Genomic DNA, 16,513 nt, shown 5'->3' with positions numbered 1-16,513 from the left:
AACAAAACAGAGCTGCCCAGGTGGTAACTTCTTCTAGTTACGAAAGGCGATCAGTTGAGATACTGGATGAACTAATGCCGTGGGATAATCTTGAGACAAGAAGGACAAGGCAATAGGCCACTTGCACTAAGAGGTCACGTGATCAACGCTTCCTCTAAACAATGAATTGGAATCTTGCTGATGCCAAAAATCGACAGAGCACATAAAAATTATCTTACAGCCGAAATTTGAGATGGAACGCTTTTAAGGGAGATATTTTATGGCACATTGATTTTTCAACAAAGTAGTATGATTTGTATTGGCCGCCATGTTGCCCTCCAACATGGCGGCCAAAATTACTGTTTGCTTATATCTTGGTAAACGTTTGATAGTTACACTCAGATGTGCTGTAAACGTTACCACATCATCTTTTCAACATTTTCCTCGAAGTTTAAGTGCAAAATTTGTGTTCAGAAAGAGGTAATTCATAATTTTAAAAATCACATTTTGGTCACGCGACCATCTACGATCTTACTCATTTTAAGCAAATGGTGCGGGTTTGAAAAACCAAATCACTATTATTCTGTTTAAGATATGACCCACCAATCGTTTTTTGAAGACAAAATCATACAAATTTCATTTTCATAAAAAAACGATGTCACATGAACTCCTAGAGCAAATGGCCTATTAGCCACAATAATGTATAAAATTTATTGAAAAATCACATGGTACCAGATCATTTTGCTCAAATTCTTAATATTACAAACTCTGTGTACTCCTACAATCTAAGGAACTCAAACATATTAATATTATTGTTTGTACCAGACTGAATACTGAGGCTGGAAAAAACAGCTTTCACTATAAAGGGGCGGATGGAATAGTCTATCAAACACTGTTAAATGACAGACAAGCTAAGCTTGAAGTATATATATTTCTCTCACATTTGTAATTTTAGAACCATTTTAATAACTGTGCTTATCTAATGTTATTTTATTGCACGATTTTTGCACAGCTCCCTGGAAGAGCATTTTTATGAATGAGATTCTGTGATTAAATGAGGATGATGATGAAGATGAAAACAAAACATATCCATTTCAATGCATGTCATCATTCTGTATCTTACACCTCTTGTTGATAAACCTCTCTGTTTGCAATAAATTATTAACCATTGAAAATGTCTGAAAAAAGCATTTGTCAGTATGAAGTCATGTGGCTATAAAAACGAATAACTTTTTTCAGGCAATAAAATTTAAAGTCGTGCCTTGACTTGAAAGGTTGATGGGAATGAAGGTGGTTTCCTCGTGTGCCATAAAAGACATAAACTTCTTTAAGTACTACATGTACCTCAATAAAAAAAAAACATGAAATAGCTCAAAATTGTACCAGGAGTCTTTCTCAGTGACCACTTGTTTTGCCAATGAGTCGTTTCAGTAACATGTCAGGTCAAACAAACTGGTGCTTGACTTGCTCAAATTGTCCAGAGGTCATAGTAGATCCCTCGAAATCCAAAAGCTTAAGGATATAGGGTAAAGAATTTCACAAGGACAAAGTTCAAAGTAAAAAAGAAAACATGCCAAAGTCTAGTCTGTGTACAGCGAGATCATATTTTCAGTAAGTGAGTATGAATCATTTTGTCCACGGTGATCACATTCCTTTAAGCGAAAAGAATCTCCGCTGACCATTTGAATTATAAATGTAGATCTCAGCGAGTCGGACAAATTATGCCAATATTATTTATCTGTTGATAAATTAAGATAGTTCACTATGCCTGGGGCCATGATGGTAAGAAGGCGCAAAAATTTTCAAATTATTTACATTTAAGATCGGACAACAAAACAGAGAATGGTGAAGTCATGTACGAAATTAAACTAGCTTGTAATTTCTATAGCAGAATGGTTCAATTACTGAAGAAGAGTTTCTTATTTTATGCAAAGAAAATCAATCAGCAGAATAAGGGTACAAATTAAAACTAGCTAGTTTTCAAAACTAGTCAATGTTTTTATGATTAATTTCCTTTTCTAAGCCAACACCTTTAGAGATAAAGAAATCTTTTCTCGATAAAAAAACAGTTTTAAGTTAAAAAAAAAAGACGGTTACAATCATTACTGTTAGGCCTGGTTCAAACATCGAACTTCTCATGTGCCGGAACTAATGCACAAATTACTAAAATTTATTTTCACCTGTTTATAGCATTCTAGACCATTGAACGTCGTGAAAATGAATTGAGTTTGGCTAATTATTTCAAAGTTTGACGTCTGAATTAACCTCAAACTTATATCATTTGTGTCAACCTAAATAGGTATTAATTAAGTGTGATATATGAAAAGATCGACGTTTGAACTGGGCCTTACCTTTCTTTTCGGCAATTTTCTTCTGCCAAGGCAGACGACGTTAGGTAGAAAACAAGCAGTCGCCATGCGACCACGAGCTAAGTTGTGAATGAACTCAGACATTTTCGCTACTTGTTTTTTATTTTACCGATAGCTGGTAAATCAATGTAAACACAACCCAACACATATTTAACCCATTGGCTACTCAGTTTTAGAAGTAGTTACAATAAGTTTGTATGCAACTCTTATCGGTTTCACCATTGTCTTCAGGCTAAGTTGGTTCTTAATGTAGATTCTTAATTCTTCATGAAGGAGATGTAGTTGTTGACCACCAGAAAACTAAAGAAACTTGCATGAGTTTGCTCCTTAAATATACGTTGTTTATTCACAACTGCATGTACATTGCAAAGCTACTAATTATGCAAGGTCCATTACAATGATTATAATCTGTGCTCTTTTTAAAAACCATTTTTTGTTGTAGGAATTAACTTCTATTTGTACTTAGAGTTTGTGCAGTATTCTTGAAGTCAAACTCCTTGGTTAAATTTACCTGTAACCCACATACTGCATATGAATCTGCTTGATTTTGCTCGGCTTAACAGGTTCAAATATTTTTGGGTAGTTTAAGTGCTATCAGCAGGTTCTTAAACCACAGGTTCTTATTAGCGAGTGTGTGTTTACTGTAAGTACAGTAATTTGTTTAGTTTCGTTGACAATTAGTGGTGTATAATAATTTGTTCAGAATGGAAAATAATACAATCAGGATTCAGTTGGTTTGCAAAAAACATCCTCATTATTTACCAGCTTCTCAAAAGCTCTTTGCGTTGTAGATTCATGTTTTTAAGCTTAAAATGCTCCAACTAAATTCTATGCCACATCAAAGAACACCTTTGAAATCTGCTTTGAAATTTGATCTGAATTAAAAATGTCAAGTTTGGCTTATGAAAACTTTGATCTCTGAAAAGTCTTAAGACCAATCTCCTGCTTTAATTGTTGGTATACAGTGTAGGTGAAACTCTGCAGCGATTACCTTAAAGATGAAGATCTGTAAGTGTTGATTATGGGAAGATACAGCTGTAGTTATATATAAATAATATATAATTAATGTTGACACTGTTGCTTTGGGAATTTTAGTTTTAAAAATTCTTATTATAGAATATTTAAAAGTAGCGCAGCCAGTGTCAATGACATTGTTATCATAGTCAGGGATAATCATTGAAAAGCTATATTTAATAAATATACATGTATGCTTATAAAAAATATGATTGTTCTTTTTTGAATTGGCTGGGGGAAAATCAGCAAAGTTTGCAAGTGGTCAGGAAAAAGCATAGGTGTTGTTTTGGTATCTGAAAACTCAGCAAGTTTATTTTTTTGTTAAACGTTTTCTGAAAGACAGTGAAAATCATAGTGTAGGTAAAAAACGAAGAGAGTTTTTTTTATTTTGGCGGGAGGGGGGGGATTTTTTTTTAGTTTCTGATGAGTTTCTCTTTTTAACATGATTATGAAAAACAAGCAAACAAAACCTAAAAAAAGAAAAAAACGAATAAGGTGTTTTCTGTTCAAGTGTTAGTGAGAGAATTTATACATGAAATTGTTTGTGATTATATTAACTTGAAAAGAAGCTATGACATCATTGCCTATATATAAAAGGTAGTAAAATTAATATTCTCAATATCTTATGGCCTTGTTTCCAAGTCATCAGCTAACAAGGTTATTATTATCACTACTAGGACGTTGACATCTGATAAACAAGTAAAAAAAAATGAAAACATTACTGTCAACTCATGCTTAATATTAGTCGTCATTCACTGATTTTAAAAATGTTTTAAGTAATTTATGTTTTAACAGCTGTACATAAAATGGATAATCCAGTCACACCCAGTGAAGCCAACCAACTGTTTATACATTGTACATGTAGCAAAATTCAAACGTTGCCTCTGATGACATTCATAAATAAGATAATTTGCACTGTTCACTTGTCGTAATGTTTTGAGTTTATTTTAGTTTTAAACAACAATTGAAGGGGTGTGTAGAAAAATAATAATGAAGTGACTCTTGATCCAATATCAAATTCTCCCTGTGATCCAAAAGCATCAACACAGCGAATTCAAGGGAGAATTTGGTAGTGAATCAGAAGTCAGTTAGGGATTTGTTCCAATCAGGGTTAAGTTTCCACTCCACCAGGCTGAAAAAGAAAAGAAAAGCCTGTAGGATCTTCAGGGATTAACAAAGGTGATTTAAAGGATCACAATCATAACCTTGCAAAGATTCCTGCAAAGAACCTTAAGGTCCAATAGTGAGAAATTACATTCTCATCACTTTTAGAGTCAGAAGGGTCATGTTGCATCAGTAAAGACTGACCAGTTCTTTTATTTGGGTGATCTTTGTGTAAGCAGCAATGTTATACAGAGCCGTAGCTACACTGTAGCTGGGGGGTGGAGCTCCCCCCTGGACCTGTTGAGCCAGACAAATCAAGTCTGCGGATGGATTTGTTTTCTTTAGACTCAGTTATTTGGCTTGTGGTGACTTGCACTTGTATGCCATTTTCGTGGCCAAGAAATAATGGTTGGTCCATGGTGTGTGCAAATAGTAAACTAAAGGAAGCAAAACCCCCTATTGAAATTGGCGTGTATATGTACTATTTGCAAGGTTCACTCCAATTTACAGAGAGTGCCTGTAATGGCACAGCCTGTAACTAGTCTAGTAGCGAGTAGAATCCTGGGTTAGAATATGGTGTTTCAGAGCCTCCAAATTTGAAAATTTTTTGGAGGAGGATACGCCAAGACACCCCCGACAAGGCTTGCGCCTTCGGCACTCATGATAATGCCCCCCCCCCCTCCTCCCCCCAGTTTAAAAAACCTAGCTAAGGCCCTGTTATAATGAGAAATTAAATGCTCATCACTGAACAGGCCTATTATAAACTGATAAAGGGTTGCTGTTGCTTTTTGTATCGTATAATATCACCTTCATATTTTAAGTGAGATATTTTAAAGCATAAATGAATTTTTAGGTACAAAGGCTTTGAACACTGGTGAATATGTAAACTTTACTGTCAATAATAGCTGGAAGTATTACCTCAAACATGACAGTCAAATATCTGCCAAAGTGTGGTTTATTTCTCCGTACCTGTGATTCGACAGACTCCAGTTTTGAGTAACATGTAACTTTAAATAGTGTTCTGTGCAAAATGGCTAGACTCTACAGCAATCACATACTTGCTGGTAATGAATAAGGCCTGTTTAGTTGCTGAATTATTTGACAATTAATTCAGGGGGCAGTGTATCAAGAATGTTCTCAAAGTTTTTTTTTTTTTTGTGTAAGCTACAGGAGTATGAAGGCACACTGATTCATGCAGAATTACACAAAATGAAAGTTGTGAAAGGTGAAAGACTTTCCAAATGATGTAACTCCATTTAACATGATTTAAATCAAAAACAGATTGGCAAAATGATTATAAGGGTTTTCACTTTAGTTTTCTAACATAAAACTCTTTTTAATGACTTCTAGAAAGGCCAAGATTACTACTACATGTAAGTGGACCCATAATGATACATGTACATGCATTTGTTGGATTCCGAAGTAGCATAAAACTTTGATGACACTGCCTCTAAAAAGTACTTGGAAAGTCTGGCACTTGAATAAAACTAACATCAGCTATTCAATAAAATCGATCCGCCGATTTTCTTGCTCCCTATATAGCTTGCTCAACAGAGGAATTTAGACCTTTTAAACTGGCCTTTGTTCATGTTACTCCAGACTATTGAAATCAGTTCAGTTCTTGTGCACAAATTATTCAGTTTTAGGGTTGTTTATTGAAACAAAGCCTTACTAATAGAAAGACGTTTACAGAAAACTCTGGGCCCTAAAAAGTAGATAATTAATAAAATGTTTTTTTCCAGCGTGGCCTGGAAGCTTTTTAATGCTGTTAACAGCAACCAATGACTTGTTTAAACCGAGATGTTTGCAGTAAAAAATAAGGATAGTAAAATTGAAAAATAGTTTAGAATGCTAAAGTTTCTAAATAACCAGTCTTTAGTTTTAATATCTAGATTCACGATTACTTCAAATTTTTAGAATCACAACCAAAGTTGCCTTACAAGGTAGTATGCTTTAATTAACTTATGTTTTTGTCCTGACTTTCTACCAAGTAATGTTATGAGTTAGTTAATTGTACTTAGACTTCTTTGGTTTAACAGAAAGCTGCATTCATGCAAATGGAGTTAATATTTCTCATCTCTTAATTAGTAATAGCCGTTTCTGGGTTTAACAGAAAGCTTTGTAAATATGCCACGTTATTAATACTGACCAAGCTTGAGCAGGTCAAGATGGCTGGACATTGTTCGAGTTTTTAATGTTTTAATGAAACAATACAGAGTTTGTGATCAACAAGTTCTTTATCCTACCTAGACTAGCTAGCTAGCTTGGTGTGTTTGAGAGACATCTCTCACTTTGCAAACCATAAACTAAACAACGCCCCCCTCTCCCCCAGCTGCGGCGTAGGCTACAAGTTCTTGGAAACTCAGTGTTTTGTGCCATGTTCTCCTTGGTTTGAATATTAATGTTAAATTTCTTCTTTCTTGAATGAAATGAACCAAGGCTGAAAATGAATTTCTACATTGGCATACAAAACTGAATGTATTAATTTTTTATTTGTTTTAGCATTTAGAATGTATCTTAACGACTGAACTGTAGCATTTTGATAGAATTAGTATGTTGTAAATTGCTGTGTTTTATTTACAATAAAATTGAATGACTTACTTTTTTACCGCGTGTTTTACATATTTTTTCTTACGTTGCGAAAAGCCCTCTTCTCGAGTTGTCTGAACTGGACTCAAGCGGGGGGAGAGGGGGACGGGGTGTGGCCGTCGTCAGAGCACTCGTCACTCGTCTACAACAACAACAATAACTTTATTTGTCCACGGTTAAAAATCATCAGTCAAAGTAAACTACATAAAAAAAATCAACTTATTTAACAGATTTAGAACTTTAACTAATTAAACATTCCCTCTTGCCGCAGCTCATCAGGTTGGCCTGGGAACCCGTTTTTTGCATTTTGTCCCATTGCGGACCCTGGCCCCTGGCTAAAACAAGTGAACTATTCCACAGCACCGATCCTTTGTAGCTAAAACTGTTTTTAACATAATTGGTACAGGGCAGTGGAATAGTTAGCTTGCCCTCGGATTCCCTGAGGGAATAACAGGAGACTTCATTACGAAGGGAAAACAAGGAATTCAAATATTCAGCGGGGCAAGGCCATTAATTAAAGTCTCCAATCAATGTTGCCTGAATTCAGGTCTCGGTATGTACGCCATATATGGGCTAGGGCTGGTTAATTTCGCGAACGCACCAATGACCACGCTAAATCAAAGAAAATCGCCACCCAAGAGGAAGGTGACGCGCGCAGCTCTCTCAATCTTTCGAGTGTCACCTTTCTCACGGGTGACGAGGAAACTGACAGACTACTCGTAGTCAGATTGTTAAGATTACTTTCTTTATTTTTTTTTACGAAAAATAAAAGTGTGGTTCTGTGACTGTGGAGATGAGCTTTCTCTAGAAGCAAAATATTTAAGCGGCGTACAATTTGAAAATTTCACATTCTCAAGGAGTGGACAGATGACTGAGCTGGATAGTTCTTTCAGACGCGGTCATGAGGTGCCCATTGATTCAATGCGCGGACTTAATTGATGGCGTTAAACTTCGCGGAATTGCGGAAGAGTGGTATTCTCAACATTTCCGAGTTCCTGGCTGTCCTTGTCGAAACGGCCGATCTTTTTACGAACTTAAGTACGCTGGAGCACACCCAGTCATGCACTTAAATACTAAAACAGCAATTCGAAAGTATAGCTGTTGCTTGACTGGGAGCCAGAGCAAGTCCTTTAACAAGGGAGTGATATGATCAAATTTTCCAGCCCGCTCACGATTCTACAGGCGAAATTCTGTACAGCTTGGAGTTTGTCCAGATTAGACTGGGTGGTGTTGCTCCAAACAGAGGAGCAATAAAATAGCTTACTAAAACCTAATACGTTTATGATAATAATCAAAGCGTTTTTGTCAAAAAAATGCTTAACGCGATTGATTTGGCCTATAATCGTGACATACATGAGGATACAGAAGAAACAATATGCTCATAGAATGTTAAATTAGCGTCCAGCATCACACCAAGGTCTCTAGCAACTGTAACAGGTTCCAGTTCCTTCCCCGAAAGAGAGGCGAAAGTCATTTACCTTGGCAGTCATTTGTCTGCTGCCAAACACGACAAGTTTTGTTTTCTCTGGGTGAAGTAACAGCTTATTACTGAAACACCAATACCGAATCCTTAACACGTCCTAGTTTATCCTGGTCATCACTTCTTCTTTATCCTGGAGTTGAAAGGACATTAGAAGTTTGGTGTCATCAACATAACATTGTGGTGAACAGTTTTCAGGAATCGAAGGGAGGTCATTGACATAGATCCTGAATAGTAATGGACCCAGGATACTACCCTGTAGGACGCCAGAAATGTCAGATAGCTTGTCCAACAGGGTTGTGTTTATTCGCAAGGCTTGGTATCGTGAAGTCAAGTAGCTCCGGAACCATTCAAGTACTGATACTGAAGCTGCGATATCTTGTAATTCGTCAAGAAGTATTTGATGGTTTTAACCACATTAAACTACTGTCAAAAGATTTGCTCATGTCCAGGAGAACAATGGCAGTTAGTTTCCTTTTATCAATGGCACTCAGGATTTCATCGGTGGTCTGAATAACTGATGTTTCCGTTGAATGCCACTGTTTATTGTCGCTTTGTCTGCATGTTAAACGACCTGTTGCAAGCAAATATGACATGAATTGCTTGTGTGCTACACGCTCGCAAACTTTTGGCAGGACTGGGAGCGGTGAAATAGGTCTGTTATTGTTCAGGATTTCATGGCCGATCTCGGTTTTTGAGTATGGGTATCACTTCAGCTACTTTCTGCACTCTATTGCCTTGAAGGTGAACTGCTCTGGCAGTGGGTAGGTTCTCGGCACAAATGAACATTGACCAAGGGTGTGATTCGATTCCTTTGCCGGTTTAGTAATCTTAGCGACGGTATTCTTTAGTAAAAGTCCTTTGAGAGGCGGACTTCTTAGGTACGCATATTTGGATCGCTTTCCAGAGGCAGTTGGAGTTGTTTCTGTTGTTTTGAACTAGTTCCGCAACAAAAACTTTCTCAGCCGCTCGGATCTCATTCTTAGCCTTTCAACACAGAGTTTTGTTTGCTTACCAGGCGTATGGGTCTTTAGTATTTTTGGCTACTTTTTTCACCGATCTCTAGATCTCATAAGGTTGAGTATTTCGCTCGTTACAAAGGGGTTCAGCCGCCCGCGAATTTTGACTGTCGTTAAAGGGGGTGTCTGTAAAACGCTGCTGTAACATTGTATTTTTCCTTTATCTCTTGTACGTTGTTTTTATTTTTCCTTCATGTAAATGTAAGTATTGTCATAAGAAGTGTTGTAACCAAATAAATGTTATTAAAAAAAAAAAAAATAATAATAATAATGGAATTAAATAAAATAAAAAAATAATAATAAAAAAAAAAAAAAAAAAAAAAAAAAAAACGAGGACCGGATACACTGGATACCTGCGGATGGCAGATGCGGATGGAAAAATGAGGATAGTAAAAGGCGGGTGGAAAAAATGTGGATAAACCAAAAAAAATAAGAATAAAACGAGAAAATGCAGATAGCAAAAAAAGAAAACAACAAACAAACACAAAAAGGAAAAAAAGAAAGAGAGAAAGAAAGGAAAAAGACGCTCCGTTCCTCCTCTTCTTAGAACTGCTGTCAAAATCTACACGTATTCGCCTCTCTTAGAATCGGACTGAGAGGTAGAAAACTGATTTCATTAAGTAATCCTCTTACCTAAAGCAAAAACCAAATCTTCCTGATTTTACTTTTAAATATAAAACCGTTTCTTTTTAAATCTCTCCGGGAATCATTTATTGTGATTAAGGTAGTAATTAAAAAGGAATCCACCCATTGTTCTGGTTATTCAAGACTAAAAAGAAGGGAAAATTTAGCTCAAAAAAGTTGCCAAAGTAGGACTTGACGGGGACTAGCACAGTTCCACTGACAAACAAGAATTCATTGACTTCTTTTCCTTATCTGCTTTCTTTAATTCTCAATCTTAACCAAAGTTCATTACATCCAGTCCAAGCTTTAGTTTCAACCCTCTATAGTCTAAGCTATCCCTGAACTTTTGAGCGAGTAACTAGCTAAGGGGTGTGGAACCAATCAGTAGGAAGTGTAATTTTGCGATACTATGCGTAGAAAAACTGGAAACAAGCCAAAATATGGCGGGAAAAGTATCCGCCCGTGTGATAGAAAAACAGTGAAACAAAGAGATATTCGCAAACAAATGTCGAAGGGTAACGTAAACTTTACAAGCATTAACTACTACATGATAAACAACAGAAGAAAAAGTTAAAAATACTTTTCAGCGCAAAATTTAAGAAAACTAAAAGATAAAAATGTTACGCCATTGGGCCGCGCCAGAATAAGAAATAAACTGGAAATTAATAATTAAGTTCTTTCATTCTTTTTCCCTTAGGAAGCAGTTACTTTTACACCTGCTTTAGTTTGTTTATTTCAGTATACATCATGATGTAGCAGTGGCGGATCTAGGGAAGGGGCCCGGGGGACCCGGGCCCACCCCTTCTTTTAAGACTAAACTTCGGTCCCCTCCCCCGTAGTTTGTTGACTCACAAAGTGACCTCTCAAATAATCTAGGCTTCCAAATATTAAACAACTGTATTAGCCCTAACACCACCCAATTACGTTTTGGATGATAAGTGTGAAATGACAAAAAATACCTAAATAAACTAAAGAACTGCACTGTACGGCCTCTAGAATTTCAAGAACACTGCCAATCACAATTTAAAGACTGATTATTTTCTATTTAATTTTGACTTTAAGACTGAAAAAAATAAAAAATCGACTTAACAACCTGTTTTTCTTCTTCAATTTTATGACCTTAGCTGTGAGAGTGTGATCAAGTTTAAAACTGAAGAGAGGCTGATCTTAGGCCAAAGTATATATTTTTCTGGTTTCTCAAGTTAACTTCTTCCACCGAAGAAATATCAAAGAGGGCATGTACGAATTATTGGCCTGTGGAGTCAAGTGTATCCATACTTCCTCCGTACATTTTTTCGAAAATGCATTATATTTGTCGTTTGTGAGGACTGTGATAATCATGGTGAAGAATTTATAATAAGAGAGCCAGGGTAAACTTTTTATTGCTCTATTCCGTTTATTAAACATTAAAAAGGAAAATCCGGCAAATGCTTTTCAAATTCTTCACAAAGCTTCCAAAACTGGCCAAAGACGCTTCTTCTCTTTGGGAATTTATTTCCCGAGTCCAAGTCTCCTTAGAATATCATTCACGAGATTTGCATTTAAAGTGATTAATAATTCGATCAATCGACTGACTTTCGTCTTATTTGCTTGCCCTTCTCCCCTCTACTTCACTGGTTAAAAACTAAGTAATAGTGGAATAAGTAATTTATTTCGTAAGATTTCCTTACAGCCTCATAACATTTATTATGCAAGATACATGTTTCGATTCTATTCATAACAAAAAACTATTTGTGTGAAATATTGAGTATGAAATTGCTGCATGCATGATAAATGTATGGAGCTATAAGAAAATTCTACCTTCATTTCGCAATTTAAAAGTATAACAGGGAGAAAAGAACAATTCCTTTTTCTACTTCGGACATCCAATGTTTTTTAGTAACACAAAGTGTAAGGTGAATTGACGGGCACTCTTTCCTTATTTAGATTTAAGGTTTCTTCACGAGCACCGATCTTGAAAAAACTGTGATCATAGCTAATGTGCAGGTGAATATAAACAGCTGTGCAAAGCGAATAAATTAGCAAACCTTTATACGCTGATTTTTCAAAGAGCCTTAATTATGATTTTAAAGCTGTTTTATAAAACAGCAAAAACGAACGTTTTCCTGTAGGATTAGACTAGATCAGTCTTTTTAAATGACTTATAATCTGGATGTTACAACTCTTTTGTTAGTCTTTCATCTGTGAGTCCCAGAACATGACGTGGGTCTGTAATAACCATTGAACTGACTTCTGGCTTGCGGGTGACAAACAAAGGTTGAAAGCCTTTATTATAATAGTACTTCTTTCTCCGTCAATCATCTTCGTCTCATCTTACCAGTTGTCAGAATATCTCCATTGATTCAGTTTCCCCCTTTTTTTATAAAGAAAATTGTATTTCAGTGCATACACTCATATGCCTTTTTTGTATATTTCTAAACGAACGACTAGACGAACGTCTTCATTTTTTGATTTGTTGTTAAGACAGATCTCAGTATCCCGATTCTGCCTGATCTTGGCCTTGACTGTATTCCTCTTCTTCTTCCGAATAGTTACCCAAAAGGAGTTCGTTAAGTTGGTCCTGTTTGGCCAAAAAACGGAAACATATAATGCGACCGGATAGATGAACAATAAATAGAACCAGAGCGTGGCAGGAAAATACGATTCCAGAGAGCTCCGTATTTCCGGATGTGTTTTCCCAAGGTCTGCTGCCATGAAGAATTGAAGCAATCTGGAAAAACCAACTTCCCTGTAAGCTTAGTAAATAAGACCTAGAAAAACTCACAAAGGGGGCAAACCGATCGGAAACAACAGCTAAGAAGAAAACGAGGGCAGTAACAAAAACGAGAATGTAAAGAATACAATGGACATGCACGTTGAGTTCATCTCTTCCGTGAAGATGGAGATAGAACAGGAATCCTTCCACCCAGAAAGCAAGTGAAAGCACTAAATAGTCGAATTTTGGTGGAAGGGGTAGAAAACGATACCACATTATGAGATCTACGACACCGCTCAACCCAAAGAAACCGTACATAAGTGCGTGTCCGTGATTACGTAAGTTCTTGGTTATGAGTTCGCCTTGTTCGTCATATAATTTCGCTGAGTTGTTAAAAGGCATTTCAACCAAGATTCCGATTGCTGATAAGACCACTTTTATCATTGGCTCCAGAGGAATTTTGGAGAGCGTCGGACCCGGGCATTGATACCACACGAGTTGGAATCGGTTGGATCGCCTTTTCCCCTTCTGCTTATCTTTAGCTCGGAGTGTTCCGCTGCGGCGGTTCATTTGCAGGACGTCTCCAATAAACCACCACACGGAGATGGTTAAAAACATTGTTCCTGCCACAGCATGGCCTATGAACCCTCCCATCTTGTTTCCGGAGCTGGAATGAAGTTTGCCTAAAACTCAGTGACAGTGAACTTGCTACGAGCTATATTAGAGTGGCTCATACGGACTTTGACGAGGCAAGTGACGAGGCAGAAATAGGTGCATTTGGTTACGTTCGTGCTGATATTCTTTGAAGCAAAAAAATACGGCATAGATAACGGTTCTTTTGATCACCTTGGAAACAACATTAAATGAACATTTGAGGAAGCAGCCAGCTGAATTAGGGTGCTCACAGAGAATACGGCAGTCATTAGTTACTAAGTACGCATTGGTTACAAGGCAATCGAACAATACTGAAAGAAAAAATTAACTGAAAATTACTAATTTGAAAACTCCTTTTAATTCTTGATACGAAGAGATTAATTACATATAATTAAAATAAACAAATATTGTGATTACTGAAAATTTATGTTAATTCTCTCATCAATACTTCCACTTCCGCTCAATAATGTGAACAAGCATTCGAATTACACGGTAATAACGGCTGAGTATTTTAAAGTATTCGACACTGAGATTTAGCCAACTTCATTTCAGCATGCGCTTCCACTAAGATGAGAAGATTCATAGGTTATGCTGTGGCAGGAACAATGTTTTTAACCATCTCCGTGTGGTGCACAGTAATTTTCAAGGAGTTATAATAACTCCTCTCGTGGGGCTAATTTAACTCCTTACAGTGAAGTTATTTTTTTGAGAGTTATTTTAACTCCAAAAAGGGGTTTAAAGAACTCTTTTTCAGGAGTAAAAGTGACCCCAGATATTGAGAAGTTCAAATAACCCCAAAAAAGGAGTTATCCTGTAACTAAAAATTTTACTCCATTTTTTAAAGTGTAAAATTAAGGGTGAGATCGAATGGGAAATCTGGATTCAAAATCCGGATGTCGCATTTGCGATTGAACGCGAAATCCGTGAACGGATTTCAACGCTGAGTGAATGATCTGTTGTTGGATTTCTTTTCTTTCCGTATCCGACAAAGAACAGCGGTCTTACACGTGCACGCCTAAGTAGCAGAAAAAAGACCACTGTTCACGAGAACCGCTTTGCGAATCCTTATCGAACGGTAAAGAAGGAAATCCATGAGATCCGTATTTGGATTTCTTTAATGTAATTCCCCATAGGAAGGATTTCTAGCTCGAAGGTGAAATCTATTAACGGATTACGCTTTCGATCGATTTCAAAATCCGCAATCCGGATTTCACCAATCGAACGCAACCTAAATGTTTACTTGTCCATTGAAAATTGAACGAGGAAATCAGAAGAATCACTCAATTATTTGAATTGTTCACTATATGAATGCAAATCTCATGATATTCTCAGGAGATTAGTACCATTGTCTCTTTGGAAAAAAAGACGCTTCGACTGGAATAACATTTCTTTTTAAGTTACCCTGGTCAGTATTGTCCGTCATATAAATTCTTCCTTGAGAGTTTTCGAATTTTCCGCTCGTGTGGGTATAACTAGCGCCTGCATAAACTTCGGTCAGTGGAGTATCTCATGACAGCTATTCCTGACAAAGTTTTGAACGTGACTACATTGTAATTTTTTTTCCCTGAAGGGCGTCCAGTTCCCGCGACAGCTGACTCTCCAATTCAACAAGGATCTCGTAGCAAGTAGTAGAAATATACAGACGTAGTCTTTTTGTCTACCTCAGATCTGTGAAGCGGAGTAAGCTTAAATTGAAAACGTCTTGGAAACCAACAGCTTTCCGCGAGCAGAAAAGCAAGATGATCCGTTACTTTCTTATTGTCTTATCTTTATTTTGATTTCTATTTCATGCTTTTGACCTTCTGTTTGAAAGAAAGGAGCGTGACGTCACAATCATGTCAACAAATCGTTGTAGACAAAAGCGTGTAGTAACTAGCATAATCACAGATGGCTGGGCAAAGAGTAATGCAATAGACGTTGCAAGCTTCTCTTGAAACGATAATTTCCCCAAGACTTACAAAAAAGCGACAAAAAGGTAAGTATAAATGTTTAGTGTCTTTTGGGGGGCCATTAAATGTTGCTAAGGGCTAAGAGGCACACTCAGGATCAACGATCCGTTTAGTTAATGGATTAGCATCATCGTTTCCAGTGACTAAAGAGGCTTGAAATTTGCATCAGCCGGCTTAGTAGTGACAAAAAGCGGTCATTTCTAGTTTGTCTATTTAGCATGGCAGCCAGACATGAAGCAACATAACCGAAAATTTCATTCTGGGGTAACGTTGTCTTTTTTTCGTTGACGCTTTCGTGACCCTAGCCAAGATCATGCACCCAAACATCGAGTTTACATTCGCATGCTCGATCCTAAATTTCAAACATCTATCACGAGTTCATCATCTTCTTGAATTTAGAAACATACGCAGCATGTCTGCAGCAATACGCTGTCCCGAGGAACCAGGTAGCTTTGCGTATGATTTTTAACGTAATAAAAGTTAAACTTGAGTTAAATTACAACATAATTCATTGGTTGTTGATTAAATTAACTCATTCATAGGATTTTCACCGGACCGATGTAGTTACCTTGTTACATCGTACTCAAAATTTAATGCAAATCTTTCTTCCTGAGCAAAAAAAACTGTTATTGAAGACAATAGCACAAATGCTCGGAATCTTAGCTGTGATAATTCTGAAGCATTTTGTTTTTCAAGTACTTTGAACTGAAGATAACAACAAAGATATCGTTTACTAGCTGCATCATCATGACTTCATTTATTGACCTGCCAGTAGGAGCCTTTTGAGATTGATTTCTTCTATTTCATTTCTTCGGGCGAGCCCCGGGGGAGGAACACCTTGACCAGTTTAGGATGCGCGAAAAAACTTTAATACCTTTCGCTTAAGACTACATCCGCGAGATCATGGATTTGTCTCTCTAACTTTCGAGTCTGTGGACGAAATCCTAAAGTGTTCAATTTAAACGAAACGTCTTTAGTAGAACTTTGCATAGTAGTCTTCATTCCCTTCGAGTTTTTTTTTTATTTATTTTCGTTTT

At 36.8% G+C, this 16,513-nt stretch overlaps 1 protein-coding gene across 1 annotated transcript; it reads right to left on the bottom strand.

Annotated features, from left to right (window-relative positions):
* Positions 1-12,638: 12,638 nt before the first annotated feature.
* Positions 12,639-13,574, bottom strand: LOC140929578 (transmembrane protein 45B-like). Its single transcript, XM_073379331.1, has one exon. It carries the CDS (start codon positions 13,525-13,527, stop codon positions 12,649-12,651), a length of 879 nt encoding a protein of 292 aa, XP_073235432.1. The 5' UTR covers positions 13,528-13,574; the 3' UTR covers positions 12,639-12,648.
* Positions 13,575-16,513: the final 2,939 nt, after the last annotated feature.

Source organism: Porites lutea, chromosome 3 (genome assembly GCF_958299795.1).
Source record: "Porites lutea chromosome 3, jaPorLute2.1, whole genome shotgun sequence".
NCBI classification, from domain to species: domain Eukaryota; kingdom Metazoa; phylum Cnidaria; class Anthozoa; order Scleractinia; family Poritidae; genus Porites; species Porites lutea.
Note: the sequence above shows the minus strand (reverse complement) of the source record. Positions and strands in the feature narration are given on the sequence as shown.

Bases quoted from the DNA above. Each gene is read 5' to 3' on its own strand.
- LOC140929578 (XM_073379331.1), bottom strand. From the start codon at position 13,527: ATGGGAGGGTTCATAGGCCATGCTGTGGCAGGAACAATGTTTTTAACC.